The sequence below is a fragment of the Hakea prostrata genome, chromosome 10 (genome assembly GCF_041222555.1).
Source record: "Hakea prostrata isolate BN-2017 chromosome 10, UWA_Hpros_2, whole genome shotgun sequence".
Classification (NCBI taxonomy): domain Eukaryota; kingdom Viridiplantae; phylum Streptophyta; class Magnoliopsida; order Proteales; family Proteaceae; genus Hakea; species Hakea prostrata.
The window spans coordinates 40181702-40199432 of record NC_142609.1 but is presented as its reverse complement, the minus strand read 5'-3'; the positions used below and the strand labels follow the sequence as shown (position 1 = coordinate 40199432).

The window sequence follows — 17731 nt, the reverse complement described above, 5'->3', positions numbered from 1 at the left end:
GGGTGGAAAGTGATTCAATTACCTTAGTAGCGCTTGTGGTATCAATACAAAGAGAAAGAACCCATCATAGTTAGTAAAAACTTGAGTGCGAATACGTATGATAATTAATCGATCCATATGGCAAGGACTATGTCTCCGATAATTCGGCCTGGTAAGTCGTGTATTGCAATTGTATTTTACTTGTTTAATATGCATTTTAATATGAGTAATTTGAATAAGTATGGGAAAGAGAGGGGGTTTAGTCTTTGTAAAATTCAAGAGCAAATTGGTTTTTTACAATTAAATTCAAAGTTTTCATGCCTCCATAAACAAAAACCTTTTGTATCCCCCTCAAAAAACCAAATTTTGAAACTAATTTTTTTCTTTTTTCTGGATCTCTACATCTAAAATATATAAGACAAATTAAAAACTAAAAAAAAAAGAATTTGTCATGTAACTCTCTAAATCGGCAAAACATTGTTTAAATAATAAAATTTAAAATTTATTTGTACATGATGTATTATTTTTATTTCTTTTCTACTATCGAACAATCTCAATATCTTTATCTTGTACTTTGATAGGTCTTTGTTGCAATGTTCTACGAAATTGTTCCTTGCCAAAGGTTCGAGATTGAGTAAACATCCCTTCACGAGGAAAACTATGGTTCTCTTACATGAATTAACTTAATCATTAGATGTGACTCCCCATCTTTAGAGGCAGCCCACTCTTACCATTGTTTGACTTCAAGAACTAGATCCGGACTAGGAACAAACCAAGGAGCTCCCATAATATATTTATGACAACATTTGGCGCCGTCTATGGGAAATCCTAACAAAAAGCCATTAATAGCTTTTCCTTCAAAAAACTCTTGAAAAAAAAAGATGGCTGGAGAAAATTTAGGAGATCGTAAATCTAAATCTCAAGAAAACCCCCATTGCTAAGAAGAATGGGGCTAGCCAAAGAGGATGGACCTCAAAAGATACACAGGCCCTTGTAGAACAAGAGCGTCAGTAAAATTTGCTGAGCTGCCGACTGAGCTCCCTCCTCAGGGAGTCACTCCCACTTCCACACCAAATCTAGTACAATGGATGGATTTGCAACAAAAAATGTTTGAAATGATAGGTTCTTTCTAGTCAATGTTGAACCAATGCAGTTTAGAAGCATGCAAGAAGCGGTTAAAGACTCTACCTCCCACGGGGAGGTCTTGGGTTCGCACCCATTCGGCGGCATTAATTTGAGGATGTAATCGTGGTGCGCGCAAGACCTCATAAAAAAAATGTAAAAAAACGAAGTTAAATTTGGCCAAAAAAAAAAATCCTTTTAACATGAGAAGTGTGAGGATAAGTGGTTTAGAGTTATGGGTATTTTTCGGTACGATCGATGTGCCTATATTCGTTTTGTTACAAATGTTTTACCACAAAATAAAACACAAGTATTCGGTTATCCATACACTACTTGTATCACTTGTACATTAAAACACAAGTATAAATAAAGCTCTTCTCCTTAGGCCAAGATGAGGAAAACTTTCCCAAATCCTGTCGTTCTTTTTATCTGCAATGTACTATGCTTCAGATTCTACAAAAAATATTCTGCTGAACGACTTTCAGATAATGGGGATCCGGAGCATTATATATTTAACAGCAGTACCAGATCCAGGTGGACTAGAAAATGACCCATAATGTTGCTGACCTGATACACAAGAAGATTTTTCCCCCTTTCACACCTTTTATTAATTTGCTTGAAATTGTCATCCTTGCTAAATACAGATACAGGGCTGAAACCCTGAGCACATTAAGGTTTGGACAGCGAGTAAAAGCAATTCAAAATATCCCAGTGATAAATGAAATAACAGAGGTGATGTTAATGATTTGAGTAACTTGATTTCGTCAATTGAAGGTATTGATGTTACTGGACCAGTTGGACAATGTGCATAGTTCCTCCAATGACAAATCAAGAGGGCTACTTGACAATGAAGATTGCATCCAATCATCTTTCTTGGAGGAAAACTTTGATCCTACTTATGTTTCAAGTCACCATGACACGAACAGATTTCCAGAAGAAAGTAAAACTGAAGAAAACCATTTGAGAAAGTCTGACAAAGAACTGTCTTCTGATGAAAATGATGGAAATATGGAGAACTTTCTTGATTGCCCGGACACTTCTAGTATCATTAACTCTGCCATCAGAAGTAGCCTTTCAATCAAACCATGCCAATGGTCTCCAGTCCTTGAAGGCCCGGCCTTGTCTGAGTCACCTAAAATTGCTGGCGCCTTAAAGAAAAGCATAGCCACCTCATCAAATCTTTGAACCAGTCAAAATCGTAGTTCAGAGAATTCTACAATCAACCCGGAGGTCCTAAGACAGTCACTTAAAGTAAGTGATCATAATAACTCCTCTTTGCGGTCAAGCAAAATATTCACCAACTCCACAGAGTCCTTGGCTGCTAGCCTTCACAGGGGCTTGCAGATTATTGACTATCATCAGAGAAACTCAACATCAAATAAATCTTCAGTTGCCTTGTCCTTTGAACACTCGTCACCGAAGCCATTTCCAGCAGTGAAAAAGCTGATGCTGGAGTTCAAGCATCACCAAAACTTCAAAAACCAGAAGTACAAGATAATTCTTCTTTGCTGTGTATGTTTTGCAAAAGAAGTAGATCTGGTCAAGGCCAGGATAGCTTCAACTTGTGCAGTGTGTCGGTCAATGAAGGTGGGCCTCCTGAGGGCTTGACAGTCCAAGTGCCTTAGGTAATTGACTTCACACACTCAGAGAGAGAGTAGGGAATGGGGAGGATTTATGCATTTATTTGGTGCAGAGTGTTGCTTCAAGTCTTGATCTTCTTGGACTTTGTCAGGATGCTGAAAAGCTTTTGGAGGAAGCAAAAATGAGAGAAAAGGATCTTACAAGTCTTTGTGCAGAACAAGCAGCTAAAATTGAACAGCTAAATTATCTGGTGAGAAACTCTCATCCACCACAACTACTTGTTCCATCTGTACCAGGTTTTGCATGTTAGTCATAATAAGAAATTCTGCAGGTTGAGCAGTACAGACAGGAGAGTAATAACAATTCCATTCCACAACAAAGTGAGGAGATTAAAACTAGTCAGGTTAAAGCATTGGCAAGTGGAGATTTTACCAGTTAACGAAGACAGAACTGCGAAATCATCATTAGAAGATACAACGAAGGTAAGAGAAGACTCTCTTAAGCATTTTCAAGTGAGTCGATTGACAAACAGTCCAGCTCTAATCCATTGTCAGGATCAGTCCAAATGAGAGAAAGTGTAGATACTCATGACAAGATTGAGGAAGAAATTCAGAAGGAAAGGCAAAGGTGGACAGAGAAGGAAAGTGAGTGGATTTCTTTTACCGATGAATTGAGAATCAACCTTGAATCAAACCATCAACATGCAGAGAAGCTGGAGGCAGAATTGAGACTGGAGAAGAATTGCACAATGGAATTGGATGATGTAATAAACAGGGCCGTGCTTGGCCATGCTAAGATTATTGAACACTATGTAGAGCTGCAGGAGAAATATAATGACTTGTTTGATAAACACAAGAAAATCATGAAAGGGATTGCTGAGGTGAAAAATGCAGCTGCAAAAGCAGGACGCAAGTGTAAGGGGTCCCGTTTCATCAAATCACTTGCTGCGGAGCTCTCAATCTTGAGAGTAGAGAGAGAAAGAGAGAGGGAACACTTGAAGAAAGAGAACACAAGTCTTAGGGTTCAACTTAAAGACACTGCAGAAGCAGTTCATGCAGCTGGGGAACTCCTTGTAAGGTTGACAGAGGCAGAGAAAGCTGTGTCAGAAGCAGAAGTAACATACATGTAACTTATTATTATGAAACCCCATTTCTTAATTTAATTTAGAGTATGATGAGGTTTTAAACTACTGAAAGTGACAACTTTTTCATGGGTGCAGGAGAACTACACAATAGCTCAACAAGAGATTGAGAAGTTGAAGAAGCTAAAGGAGAAACAGAAAACAAAGCACAAGATAGAGATGGTGAGAATGAAACAACATCTTGCAGAGAGCCGGTTGCCAGAATCGCATTACAGGCACTATATCCTCAGGATTCTGACATAACAGACAACACCTTCACAGCCGCATCTCCAAATGATGATCAAGCATGGAAAGCTGAATTTGGATCAATATATCAAGACCACAGGGAACTAGACTAATGTTTGGTGATGCGACTGAAATGCAAGCATAACAAGCAGCAATGCAGGCAAGAAAAGGAGTGATGCATCATATGTCAAGGACCCTACTTGGGTCTCCATGCATATATGACTAGGTTGGTTTAGCCATCAATGTGGTGGTACTTGAAATTCTTAGCATTTCTTAGCTCCCTCTGAATGTATATCTTCAGTTATATAAACTTCTAGAATTTATGACAATCAGGTGGATCAACTGAATTGTTGGATTCCACAAAAAAATAGACTACTTGTTCTTCCAAATCATGGTTTGAGGAATCAGAATTGAAGAGTTGGATTGATTCTGTTTTGGTTAGTTGGTAAAAGTACATAAATATCACCATAAAAATAATAATGTTGGTGATTTGGGATCAACCAAGTGTTTCTATGAGATCCCGATAAATCTAAAGCATCCGGATGGAAGTCATTAGACCTGAGTTCCTCATTGTGAATCCTATGTGGTGGGATTCCATCAAGATGCTTCATGAATCCAGTTCTTGTCTGTCTGATTGTCGGAGAGGCAATGTATAAACTGGTTTAGTTGCAACTGTCGGATGGAAAGACTAAAGTGGAATCAGTCCATTTACAAAATGTGTGATTCCTCTTCATATGGATCGTTGCAATTAAACCTAAAAATATCCAATTCCTGGGGCGAACTTCATCCCCCGGGCCCCCCGTGCGCTGCCCGCTGTTTCCCTGTGCCCCCTTTTGTGTTTTTTTTTTTTTTTTAGTTTTGCCTTTTTGTTGGTAGTATTCTTTTTGGGTAACCTCTCCACCCACCTTTGTCCGTAAAACCATTCTTCTATACTCATATAAGTGTAAGCCTCATATTGTCCTAATTATTCATATGGATTACTTCTCCATCCAACTTGTCTATCTAACCATTCTTTTATACTTATATGAATGTATAAGTCCTATATTACCTTATAATTAAAAAAAAAAAAAAAATCTTCTTTAATCTAAGGGAATGACTGAGACACTAGAAGAGCCACCAAAATTTATTTTTTTTGGGTGAAAGAAGAGCCACTATTTGCGAATAGAGAAACTGTAACTTTCATGAAATATTAAACTAAATATTGGTTGATCCATGATGAAAGAAGAGCCATCATCCCTCATAATTGGCTAGAAGTTGCCCCAGAAGACACCCAATAAGATAATCCATAAATTGACCTATCTCCTATCCAATCCAATAGGTAAACAACAGAAGATTTTTATTTTTTGAATTACAAAAAAAACAAAAAAAAAAAAAAAAAAAAAAAAAAAAAAAAAAAAAAAAGAGAAAAGTTCGCAATTCTTAGCTAACACCAACCATTGAATGGATGAATCCTCAAAACCAACTTAACGCCAACTTTTGTCTTCTGACTGTTGTATTATGCCCAAAAAAAATGAAGGAAGTTTTGTCCAAGTCATATCTTGTACATTCCCCCCTAATAAAGTAGGTTGAAATAGTTACTGTATCCCAATCTTCAATTTGAGCAGCAATTGATTTCCAAGCACTATTAGGTACCTTGATCATCCAAATAAACTTTTTCCCAATAGGGAATGGGCATTGCTTTGTCACGCTTCCATGTAAAATTCTTTGAATTATTAAAAACTTCAACATGGAATTGACCGGTAGTTGATGGAAACGCTTTGAATGATTCAAAGGTGCTGCATATAATTAGCCCTTCTTGTTGTGTCTGCATCTCGATGTTAGGAAGTTGAAAGCCAAACCAATCAGAAGCCTCATTCCCAGGAAGAAAGATGTCACAGATCTCACCATCTCCAAATTCTTTACATATATCCTGTCCATGAGACCAAATCAGACCATGTTCTTTACATAAATTAAGAGATCAGATAAATTGTTATTTTTTTTTCTTTTCAAAGGATAGAAAACTAGCGTGAGTAAACAAACAAACCTGAAAGATTCTCTTCTTCAAAGAAGTATTCAATTTTTTGCAATGCCGCAAGTCTATAAATGTTGCAGACTTCAAACCCTCTAAGCCCCGAATTTCTGTCACCTTTTTACATTCTTTAAGGTTTAACTCCCGTAATTGCTTCAAGTTTGATAGATGTGGTAATCTTTCCAAGCTATAGCAACTAGTTAAATAAAGACCCTGCAAAGTTGACGGAAGCATTGGAAGGCTCTTTAATAATCTATTGGTGTTTAGATCTAAGACATTCAATGACTCCAACAAGTGAAGCTCTCCAAGACCATCACTAGCCATATCATCGCCTGTGAAATTGCAACTTGCCAAATGAAGCACTCTTAAACGTTTCAATCTCCCGAATCCCTTAGGCAAATTTACAAGCATTTTGCAACAATCAAGATTAAGTACTTCAAGCGATTCCAATCCGTTGATACCGTGTGGAAGATTTGTTAAATTGGTGCAGCCAGCTAGATTCAATTCCACGAGTTTCTTCAGACAGTGAATAGATTCATGGACTTCAACCAAGCTTGTGCCACTCGAGAGAATCAATCTCTCAAGATCCCGAAGTCCAGAGAAATCCAATGTGTGGGTTAACTTAGCAGAGTTGCTAACGTCGAGGACCTTCAGCATTTTTAGATCCTGGAAGATAAGACAAACGTAATTTTCACCAATTGCATATCATAAAATTCACTAAAAAAATATAATAAAAAATCAGCAAACTTAATTTCGCATACCTTGGTTCCCTCCCAAACTTTAATAAGATTGCTCTCATGCATCTGAAGAATAACGAGTTTCCCCAGATGAAAATTATCTGGTATAGATTTCAAAGGACAATCATTCCAAATAAGCGAAACTAAGTTTTTGAACAAAATAACTTCCTCTTGACGAGATTCTTCCCAATCTATAGCATTTCCCCTTGCATCATCCGACCAATAGCGAACTTCAAGAAATCTTAGATTTGGCATTCTGGAAAAACCTCTGATCACTCTGCAAAAATCATCATGCACGCTGAATGATAAGCGAAAGCCTTCAACCTTACTTGTTCCCTGACAAAAAAAGATAATTTATTAAATAAAAAAATAATAAAAAAGAAAAGAAAGAATAAAGAAATCATCATGCAGTTGTATGTGTTAGGAGTACTTACAGTGAGGTTTCTCAATATATCAAGGGCGTCATCAATATCCCACACTCTACTACGCTCTCCCGGATTCTTGATAGACTCATTGCGAACAATTTCCCTACCCATGTCTTTAATTAGATCATGCATACTTATACTACCATATTCATCAATTGTTACCAAAGACCTCTCTTTGAGAATTTTAATTGCAGCTGCTCCGCTCGGATAGCAAGCATTTAAAATCATACTTACCCAATTTTCTCCCTCAGACTCAAAAAAACATGAAATATCAAGGAAAATGCTCCGATCAATCTCATCTAGTAGATCATAACTTATTTTAAGTTTTCCAAAGACATCGCCATCAGGTATCAATTTTAGTTTCCCCAGTTGATATTCCCACTCAGCTGGACTTCGTTGGTAAAGAGAAGAACCCAAAGTCACGAGAGCTAATGGGAGGCCTCCTGCATAACATACTGCTACTATTGAGAGCAGCTCATAGCCTTCTAAGGGATGATCTTGTTTGAAGGCATGGCGGCAAAAAAGTCGAAGAGACTCATTTTCATCCATTGTCTCAACTCTATATTTATATTTTTCATCCATACCCAACTCAGTTAACAGATGTTCATCTCGGGTAGTCAATATGATTCGACTTCCTGGACAAATCCTATCAAAACAACCAACCAATTTATCCAAATGTATCATCTTGACCACATCATCAAAAACAATGAAAACTCTTTTATGGCGTAGATGAGCACTGACCATACTGGTTCCCCGGTGTTCATTGTAAACCTCTATGCTTTCACGTTTCAAGATATCAGAGAGAAGTTGTTTTTGCAGATGCAGAGAACCCTGTTGCTGACTAAAAACCTCTCTAACATCAGAAAGAAAGCAGCTACCATCAAAGTTTCTAGACATAATGTTAAAAACGGCTTTTGCTATTGTTGTCTTCCCAATTCCACCGGGGCCATATATTCCCATGATGCGAACATCGGATCCGCCTTCATGCAACAAACCACATATGGCGTTCATGTGGGGTTGTAGTCCAGTTGGACATGTTGCAACATGCAAGCATCCGGGGTGGTTTGTTATTGCCAACACTTCTGTGACAATTTTCTTTATAAGTTCAGCTTCATGCCTGATCATGTTAATGAAAAAATCATATATATGAAAACAAAAATAACAAAAGAATGAAAGAAAGAAAAAACAAAAAGAACGAAAAGACATTACTAAATCAAAAGGCTGCAACTGTCAAGCAACATGAAATATAACCAAAAGATTCTATTAATAAGACTTACCCATCTGCAACCTTTCGTTGATCCCACCCTGCCAAATTCGCAGCTTCTGTGAGAGCAGCCCTCCACCCCTTCACCCTCTCCTCCTCATTCTGAAAACGCTCTTCGTGTCTCATAAATGCCTGAGAATAAGTGTTTCTCTGTTTCCTCACATCCGATGGATCAATCCTGTAAAAAACAGGGAGAACCTCTTCCGTACGGCCATCTCTTTTGCAATCGAGTATCTTTACCAACTCGTCGAGGCACCAAGTGGAAGAAGCATACTTTTCAGAGAAGACGATAATGGCAATCCTGGAATCTTCGATGGCTGCCATTAGTCCTGAAGAGATATCCTCTCCTCTTTTTAGCCATTCGTTGTCTCTGAAAGTCTGAATACCTTCTCGAACCAGTGCGTTAAAGAGGTGATCGGTGAAACTAGTACGAGTGTCCTCCCCGGAAAAACTCAAGAAGACATCATACATCCACTGGCCGGAGGAAGACGAGGCTCCGCTGGACAAGGCTCTAGATCTCATGTTGGCCGCCTTGGAGACATTAAGCGAAAGATCAGAAGTCGACGAGGCTCCGAAGCTCATGTTGGCTCCTATGGCGGAGAAATTAAGCAAAAGATCAAAAGAACAATGACTTTCTACTAGCAAAGACGAGTGAAAAACAGAGACTACAAGAGACGATGCAATTGAGAATATCTGCTAGACATATATATATAGGATCCCAAGGGAAAGTGGAAGACAAAAGAGAGGACGACCCAGAAGAAGAAGAAAGTCAGACATCACAGTGACAAGGGAAGCTGCTGGGAAGGTAAGAAGAAAGTGCTCAGCCTGCATTATAGAATTAGAAACAGCTGGATGATCCAAGCAGGCTATAGGTGCGTTCTCGACTCTTTTTTTTTTTTTTTGGTAAACCGTTCTCGACTCTACTACGATTAAAAATTAAATATCTCGTAATTGACATTTTCAATAGCACTGTTTCAGTCTTTCAGAGACCGATTGAGAGAGGTAAAGATGTCTTAATGACTAGTCGACCCCCTGATAGCTACATCGCCCACTCGCCCTTAAAATTAATGCTATCTCTATTCGTCAGCTCCTTACTAAATTTCAATATTATCTCTCATCCTGAAAAAGGAATATGGAGAAACTAAAAAAAAAAAAATTATGAAAGAATAGAAATCAGGTTAAAATGTTAAAAAAACAAAAGGGGTTAGATGGTGGACATGTGTTTTATCCGCTCCGGTTCTGACAGGTCATGTTCCCTCCAGTTAACCGTTAGATGGTGGACATGTGTGTTATTCTAATTTTACGGTTAAGATTATTTCAACTCTTGATCACTCCAACCTTAACTCGTTTCTGCCTTCTCTCTCTTCAGGTATGGCAACGATGACTCACCACCGACACCACCGACACCATCGCCGCCCCCCCCCCACACCTAAGTCTGCAACAAAAAAGCACATCCCCCAAATTTCTCATTATACAATAAATCTTAGAAACACGAGCCTCAACATCACAAAATACTAACGCTCATGGTCAAATAAAAACTCTTTCCAAAATCACTAGTATCGTATCGGTCAAATGATTTTAAGAGACGTATCATCCTTGAGTATTGTATCGCTCTGACTAATGTATTTTAGTGTAATTCAATGGAGAGACGTATCGAAATGTATCGTATCGGTTTGATCAAATATGGATACGTATCGACTAGTATCGTATGGTATCGTGGGATACTTTAAACCTTTATTGTATCACTTTGACTAATGTATTTTTGTGTAATTCAATGGAGAGATGTATCGAGATGTATCGTATCGGTTTGATCAAATAGGGATACGTGTCGGCTAGTATCGTGGGATACTTTAAACCTTGATTGTTATTGCAGAAGTGCTAGTGGTGGTGGCGATGATGTCGGTGGTGAGTCGTCGTCGCTAGAGTTGAAGAGGAGAAGGCTAAAATGATGAGTTAGGATTCGTGATCAAGAGATCAATAATCTTAACCGTAAAAATTAGAATAAAACACATGTCCACCATCTAACGGCTAACTGGAGGGAACATGACCCTTGTCAGAACCGGAGCGGATAAAAATTTGAGACAATAGATCGTAGTAAAATATAAGGTTTTTTTTTTTTATATATATATATATATTTTTTAATAAGTACTTAACTATGATTTTTCAACGATAAGAAGATGTAATTAATATGTTTTTCTCTTATAAGAAGTTGTTTGTGAAATTAAAAGTAACCGCAAGCGCACGGTATCGTGTAGCTAACGGGTCGATCTCAATGAGATATGCTACTTAGAAATCAACTTCTTAATAGTAATGCGAGTGGAATGATTCAATTTTTGTTAACTAATTAACTAAATTAAACGATCATAATCTATACATCTAATTCAATCGAATTGAAACGAAAAATAAATTAAACACAATCAATGCATAAATAAAAGACAGGAAAAAAAATGCGAACAATAAAATAAAAGGAAAAAGGGAAGTGATCCGAGTGTTAGCTTTGGATCAAGGGAAGGGGAGTATAATAATAATGAATTTGACCGTGAACCCTTTGCCGTAGCTTACAGTCCACCGATCGAGGGAACGGATATTAGAGAAAAAGAAATAGCATAAAAGAAATAATTAAAGCAATAAAAGGAAAGGAAAACCTTAACCAAAGAGAGGCACGACATCTCTGATCAAGGACCCAGGGGAAGGGAGAACAATAAATAAATGCTAAAAATAAATTGCGGTATGCAAGGACTCTTTTCTCCATTTGGACTCTCTCAATATTATCTCTGTAGATTTGATTGATAATTTATAATCTCAGTCGTAGATTAAGTTTACCTTATTTATCTCTTAAATATTTCGGAGTTGGCCCATAATCACATCTATATCCCATCATGCTCTAGATTATGTCCATTTTCGCATTTTAGAATTTGAATGGACCTCTTGACGTGTAAAATTGCAAGATTCATACAAAAAACTCCAAATATTTGTTTAAATATTGAAAAGTCCTCAAATCTGCAAAAACAACATAAAATCCAAGATAACTCCAATCTAAGTGTGTAAAATGCATATTTTATGCCCTAAGATTTCACACTAAATGTGTTTATCAGAAGTCTAACTAATATATTGGAGAACTTAAGAAATAACATTAATTTTATTAGATAATTTAGGGGTGACACTGAAAATTTCTTTATAAATAAAATAGAGGAATTTCCAACTCTTGAGAAATAGAATTAAAGGTTATTTGAAACTTAAAAGTAAATAATTAATAATATAAAAGTATAATTTAATTGAAAAAATTAAGCGATTACGAAATGAGATGTTTGATATTTTTACCAAGTTAAAAAAAGAAGCAAATGATATTCCGAAAAAATCTAAGCGTCAGTCAACTAGAAGGGAAAGTAAACCATATTTTTTTTATATATTATTTAAATAAACCGTCAAGTATTACTTTCATTCTAAACGTATAAAAATCGCATATTAAAAAAATAATCATGTAATGATATTATAATCAAAGATTAAGATAAATATAATGACTAGTTTAGATTAAAATATTATGCGGCCTAATCTTTTGACTTATCGGGCACAAAGACAAAAGCCAAGTATTCAAATGGAAGGAGAGGCTCAATAGAATATCGAGATTACAATGCAACAATTACCAAAAAATTCTCACGTTAATATATAGACCTATTTCTAAAAAGAAAATTACCAAAAAATTTCAATGCCGCACCAAAGACAAAAGAATAGTTCAGGTGAATCGAATAAACAATTTCAAAGTCTTCCTTGCTAGTTATATTTAACTACAGGCTTGGAAAATCTGCACTCCATTCAAACTACATTAGAATTCTTATCTTATCGAGACCCAAGGAGTGGCGATCGGTGTGCATCATCTTGCACGAGAAAAAGTTATCTAAAACCCTGAAAAGAGAAAAGATATAGAAAGTTAGACTTACTATTGCGATATAAAAATAAGCCGAGTCACGCGTCTTTAGTTAGGCTGTGTTTGTTTGTAAATGTGGGGTGGGAAAAAAAAAACATGTGGGTCCTATATGTAGTGGAGGGAAGGAAATGAAAGAAAATGATTTTGTGGTAAAGTGATAATGGTGGGTTCTATTTTTTACTTTTCCAAACTTTCTCACAAAGTCCCACTAAATTTGTGGGGTTTTAAAATGACTTGGGATGAAAAAATTGGAGAACATCACCAGACAAATCTCTCACTTTCCCACCTTAAACAACCAAACAATCTATAATTTTGGGATTTAACGAAAAAGTAAAAAATCTACACTATTTTCAAGAATTTTCCCATCTATTTTTTCGAGCAAACAAATGCAGCCTAAGGAGTTTTGAATTTAGTTGCCGGAGAAATAGCAATGTGAAACCGTGAAAAGATAGAATGTGAGACCCGCTGCTGGTGTTGTGGATAGGAAAAGAAATAAGATTCTATTCAAAAGGGTGGTAGTAGTTGTACTAATAATTGATAAGGCAAGTCGTGCGTTCAAGTAGTAGGATGGTTAGGAACCCGCTTCTCAGTGGAGAGGTCATGGGTTCAACTCCTGCCGGCGGCATATGTAACATCCCTATCCCCATATATAAAAAGCGCCTTTGTACCAAAAAAAAAGTCGTGCGTTTTTGGTCAAGGAATGAGTGCACACGATTTACATAAAGCTTAGTGATATTCTCTTGGCCGTCTAGAAGTATAGATACGTCTTAACGGTTAGTAGAATTCTTTAACTGTTAATTGTTGAGTCAAAATGACTATATTACTGGCGGTTGACAAATTAGACATAGACCTCTTCAAATTGTAATCAATCAAGTTAGAATTTTATTTGAGATAATTCTTCCACACTCAAATTAGTGAGTAGAAGATGTATATTAATATTATTTGAATTATAATATATTTGAATTTGAATTACAACTTGTTTACGATCAAACTCTACAACTTGTTCATACTTTAACTATAACTCAAATTCTTCCTGATCGATTGAATATAAGATAAATCAAAGATAGAGTTAGTTACTGTGGATGTGAATTTGAATTTGAATTCAGAGACTTATCATTTATACTCCCCTGTAAGGTCATTGGTTGAGAACATAAGTGAGTTTAGATTTTAAAATTTTGAATCTTGGAGTAGATAAGCCTTTCGTGAGAATGTCTGCGATTTGGTCTCCTGTAGGAACGAATAGGATTGAAAGATTTTTTGTGGCCGCTTGTTCACGAACAAAATGATAGTCAATCTCTCGATGTGTTTGTGTCACGACCCCAATTTTCACAGGCTTAGTGGAGCCCACATTACGGACATTCAACTAGGGCAGTTCCTCTCATTATCAATTCGTCTATAATCACTAAAGCAAAATGCTAACTAAACATTTTCAAGGGCAAAAACAGACAATCCATATGACACTTTGACTCATAAACATATGTGTACAGTTTAAAGTCTTGTTACATTTATATTTGACCTTACAACAGTATCTAATTAAGTACATGCATTCTCAAAGAAATATATACATCCACAGTCTAATTAAATAAACATCAGTTACAACAAAAAGAAAAAGAGTTTCCATTCTTCCACTTTAAAACATTGTCAGGTGGCAACACCCTTGCCCTTATCATGTATCTGAGGACTTGTCAACATTTATAATAGTGAGCTTTGTGGTTCAGTAAACAATATAGACAACCATGTAAGTAAGTCAAATAGTTTATCATGCATCAATTATTACATCAAAGTCATATAACATCATGCATTCCAATTTTCTTTTCATTTTCATTGTCATTTTTCATTATTAAACCGACCTAAGTGCTAGAGAGCACCATCAATCTAAACCACACAAGTGGCATCAGTCTCAGTCTCTGTCTTAGAAGTTCTCATTAAGAGATTCCCTTTTCAGTCTTTTGGCACAAGGCCACGTGTTCTCTACAGAAGGTCATCATCAGTCTAGTATATCTTTTCACTTTTTAGTCTCGCTTTATGCCCTCCCATTTTTGGGTACATTAAGTACCAGGACTTACAAAGCTGCTTCATGCCCTCCCATTTGGGTACGTTAAGTACCAATTCACACTTTTCGGCATCCTTTGCTGCATTTGTTTCATAGAATTAGTTAAAGTTGTTTTGGTCTTTGATGGGTATTTGCACTCTTCAATTGTTGCAACTGAAATATTAATAGAAGTTTCTCACTTCATTGCATTCCTTTAGTATGAAGATACGGCAAATTAACAAATGGATATGAATGCAAAGATTCTCAGTTGAAGGTGCTATTCATCTCAGCTCTACTTAATAGTAACACAAAGCTGTAATTTACATATATCTAGCTTAAGGATTGGTAATATATGACTGGAGTGTGAACCGGTTTAATTGCATATGAAGTGTGAACTAATTTAATTGCAACTATTGGATGGAAAGACTGAAACGGAATCAGTCCATTTACAAAATGTGTGATTCCTCTTCATATGGATCGTTGCAATTAAACCTAAAAGTCTCCACGTGTTGGGATGTAGGGGGTGCAAAGTGTTGTGGAACAAAGGCTCGAACAATTAAACCTAAAATCTCCATGTATGCTCCTACCCTATGCTGAAAGCATGTCCACATGTTTGACAATCTGATTTGTTTCCTCGTGAATTTAATTACATTACATGCTTTTCAGACCAAACCTAGTGCACTCCAAATTCCTTTTGTTTTTTTTCATTCTATAGTGAAGAACTCAATTCTTCTAAACATTTTTTTTTTTTGAACTACATATAAAATGCAACCTTATTATTGTTCAGACTGCCTGGGTAACCCATATGCATATTATGATCATTAGTATTCTTTTTGGGTAACCTCTCCACCCACCTTGTCCATAAGACCATCCTTATATAATCATATGAGTATAGGTCTCATATTGTCCTAATTATTCATATGGATTACCTCTCCATCCAACTTGTCTGTCTAACCATCCTTTTATACTTATATGAATATAGATCCTACATTACCTTATTTGATAATTTCATCATGAAGTTGAAGTTAGAGAACTTTAATGAATTGGCTCAATTATAAAAAGACCAACACCTCACAATAGAAATGTTAAGAATTCAAATCTCCTTAAGGTCATGGATAAAATCCTCTTAATATACTTAAATTATATGTAAAAACTATCCTGGGAATGTGGAAAAAAAGGAAAAATTTCAACTGCGGGAATGACTGAAACACAAGAAGAGCCACCAATTTTATTTATTTTTGTTTTTTTTGGGGTGAAAAAAGAGCCATTTTTTTTTTTGGGAACAGAGAAACTGTAACTTTAATGCAATTTTAAACAAAATATTGGTTGATCATCATCCCTCTTTAGCTAGAAGTCACCCTAGAAGACACCCAATAAGATAATGCATATATGGACCTATCTCCCATCCAATACAATAGGGAAATAACGAAAGATTTTTATTTTTCAAATTTAAAACAAGAAGAAAAAGAAAGAAAGTTCTCAATTCACGGCCAACACCAGCTATTAAAAGGATTAAACCAACTTAACGCCAACTCTGTCTGAGCCAACTTTTGTCCTCTGACAAAGTTAACAGTTGTATCATGCGCAGAAAAAATGAGGGACATTTTGTTCGAGTCATATCTTTTGCCTCCGTCAAAGCTGTAGGTGTAGTAGGTTGAAACCGTTACTGTATCCCAATCTTCAAGCTGAGCAGCGATTGGTTTCCAATTACTTTTAGATATCTTGAACATCCAGATAAACCATTCCCCACATGAAACGCGAGCTACTTTGTCATGCTTCCATGTCAAATTCTTTGAATTATTAAAAACTTCAACATGGAATATATGGAGTAACCCGTGGGATGGTTTAAAGGTGCTGCATATAATCATCCCTTCTTGTTGTGGTTGACGTTGAAAGCCAAACCAACCATAAACCACATTCCCAGGAAGAAAGATGTCACAGATCTCACCGTCTCCAAATTTTTTACATATATCTTGTTCATGAGACCAAATCAGACGATATTCTTTATATAAATTAAGAGATCAAATAATTTGTTTTTTTACTTCTCAAGGGATAGCTAGAAAGCTAGTGTGAATAAACAAACCTGAAAGATTCTCTTCTTCATAGAACTTTCCAATTTTGGCGATCTCGCAAGTCAATAAATGTTGCAGACTTCAAACCCTCTAAGCCCTCGATTTCAGTCCGGATATTAGCTGTATGAATCGCATAACCCAGGCCCATGAGATGCTTATCAAGATGAAAAGTAGCATCAATCTTCACGATATGCCAATTTGTAGATAAGGGAGCCGTGAGATGAAGCATCGTCTTGGGATGTTCGCGCCTTGTTTGGACTTTTGGCACCGCTTCATTAGCCTTCTAGAAGTCTCTATGATGAGACAGAGCGCGTCGGATGACCTCCATTGGCGATTTGTGTTCTTGATTGAAGAACAATGCATTTCTAGCAATCCATATCTCCCAGATGATGAAGAAATTGAGGCTGATAAACTTTCTAGCTTCCCATTTCTTTGCTGGATTTGATTTTTTAAGACCTTTGATCCAATCAGCTAGGCAAAGTGGTATCTATTTTGGCGGTCGAAACATCAAAGGAGACAAGAACCAAACTCTGCGAGCAAAGTCACAGTCCAGAAATAGATGACTTGCAGATTCTTCAAGATTACATCCTCGTGGGCATGTGTAATCGGCTCTGATCTGCCTTCTTCTAAGATTTTCACCTGTCTGGATCCCTTCAGCACAGATGCCCCAAAGTAAATGGAAACATGAAGCTCTCTGAATTTGTGTTCATATTGGGAGCTTTTACAATGGTTCTAGCCCATGTTTTCACTCACTGAGGCACATCAATTTCCTTTCCTTGATCCTTCGTCTTACCTGTTGTATTATTTTTAATATAATAAAATAATAAACGTTTCATTTAAAATTGGATTATAAGTGCAACTTTCTTTGTTTATTTTAGGAAGTGTGTTATATAGTCCCACTTGGAACCGGATGTCGGAACCGTTAATTAATGGTCGCCTTTCTTTGATTTAATATCAGACTGCCTGCGTGTGCGTGCGGGCGGTGCGTCCGGCGCGCCCGCGCGCGTGAGTCTTTCCCCTTTCCGGTTCGGTTTGTGGGGGCGGCGCCGTTTCTTTCTACCATCCCTTGTTGCGCGCGGGAAAGACATCATCATCTGTGGGGCGCGCGAGGGCGTGGCCGCCGCCGCCGATCGACCTCTTTGTCAACGGTCGGGCGATGGAGTGTCCTTGTCATCTTGTGGTTCGGCCGTTAGTCGTCGCCCTTTCGGCTCGTCCGTTGG

General features: G+C 37.0%; 1 protein-coding gene and 1 pseudogene across 1 annotated transcript; one reads left to right on the top strand and one right to left on the bottom strand.

Annotated features, from left to right (window-relative positions):
- Positions 1–1647: 1647 nt before the first annotated feature.
- Positions 1648–4323, top strand: LOC149002924 (kinesin-like protein KIN-12C; annotated as a pseudogene).
- Positions 4324–5425: 1102 nt separating this feature from the next.
- On the bottom strand, positions 5426–9145 carry LOC149002923 (disease resistance protein RUN1-like). Its single transcript, XM_089137892.1, has 5 exons — positions 8496–9145; positions 7228–8335; positions 6818–7129; positions 6072–6722; positions 5426–5957 (listed from the first exon to the last, which is right to left on the bottom strand). Exons 1-5 carry the CDS (start codon positions 9062–9064, stop codon positions 5673–5675), a joined length of 2925 nt encoding a protein of 974 aa, XP_088994018.1. The 5' UTR covers positions 9065–9145; the 3' UTR covers positions 5426–5672.
- Between the last annotated feature and the right edge of the window lie 8586 nt (positions 9146–17731).

What these genes read in the sequence shown, in the direction of transcription:
- LOC149002923 (XM_089137892.1), bottom strand. Translation starts at nt 9,064, where the DNA reads ATGAGCTTCGGAGCCTCGTCGACTTCTGATCTTTCGCTTAATGTCTCC. An exon ending in ATATATTGAGAAACCTCACT is followed by an intron (nt 7,130 to 7,227) that starts GTAAGTACTCCT and finishes TTTTTTTGTCAG; the next exon opens with GGAACAAGTAAGGTTGAAGG. An exon ending in TGAAGAAGAGAATCTTTCAG is followed by an intron (nt 5,958 to 6,071) that starts GTTTGTTTGTTT and finishes TCTCATGGACAG; the next exon opens with GATATATGTAAAGAATTTGG.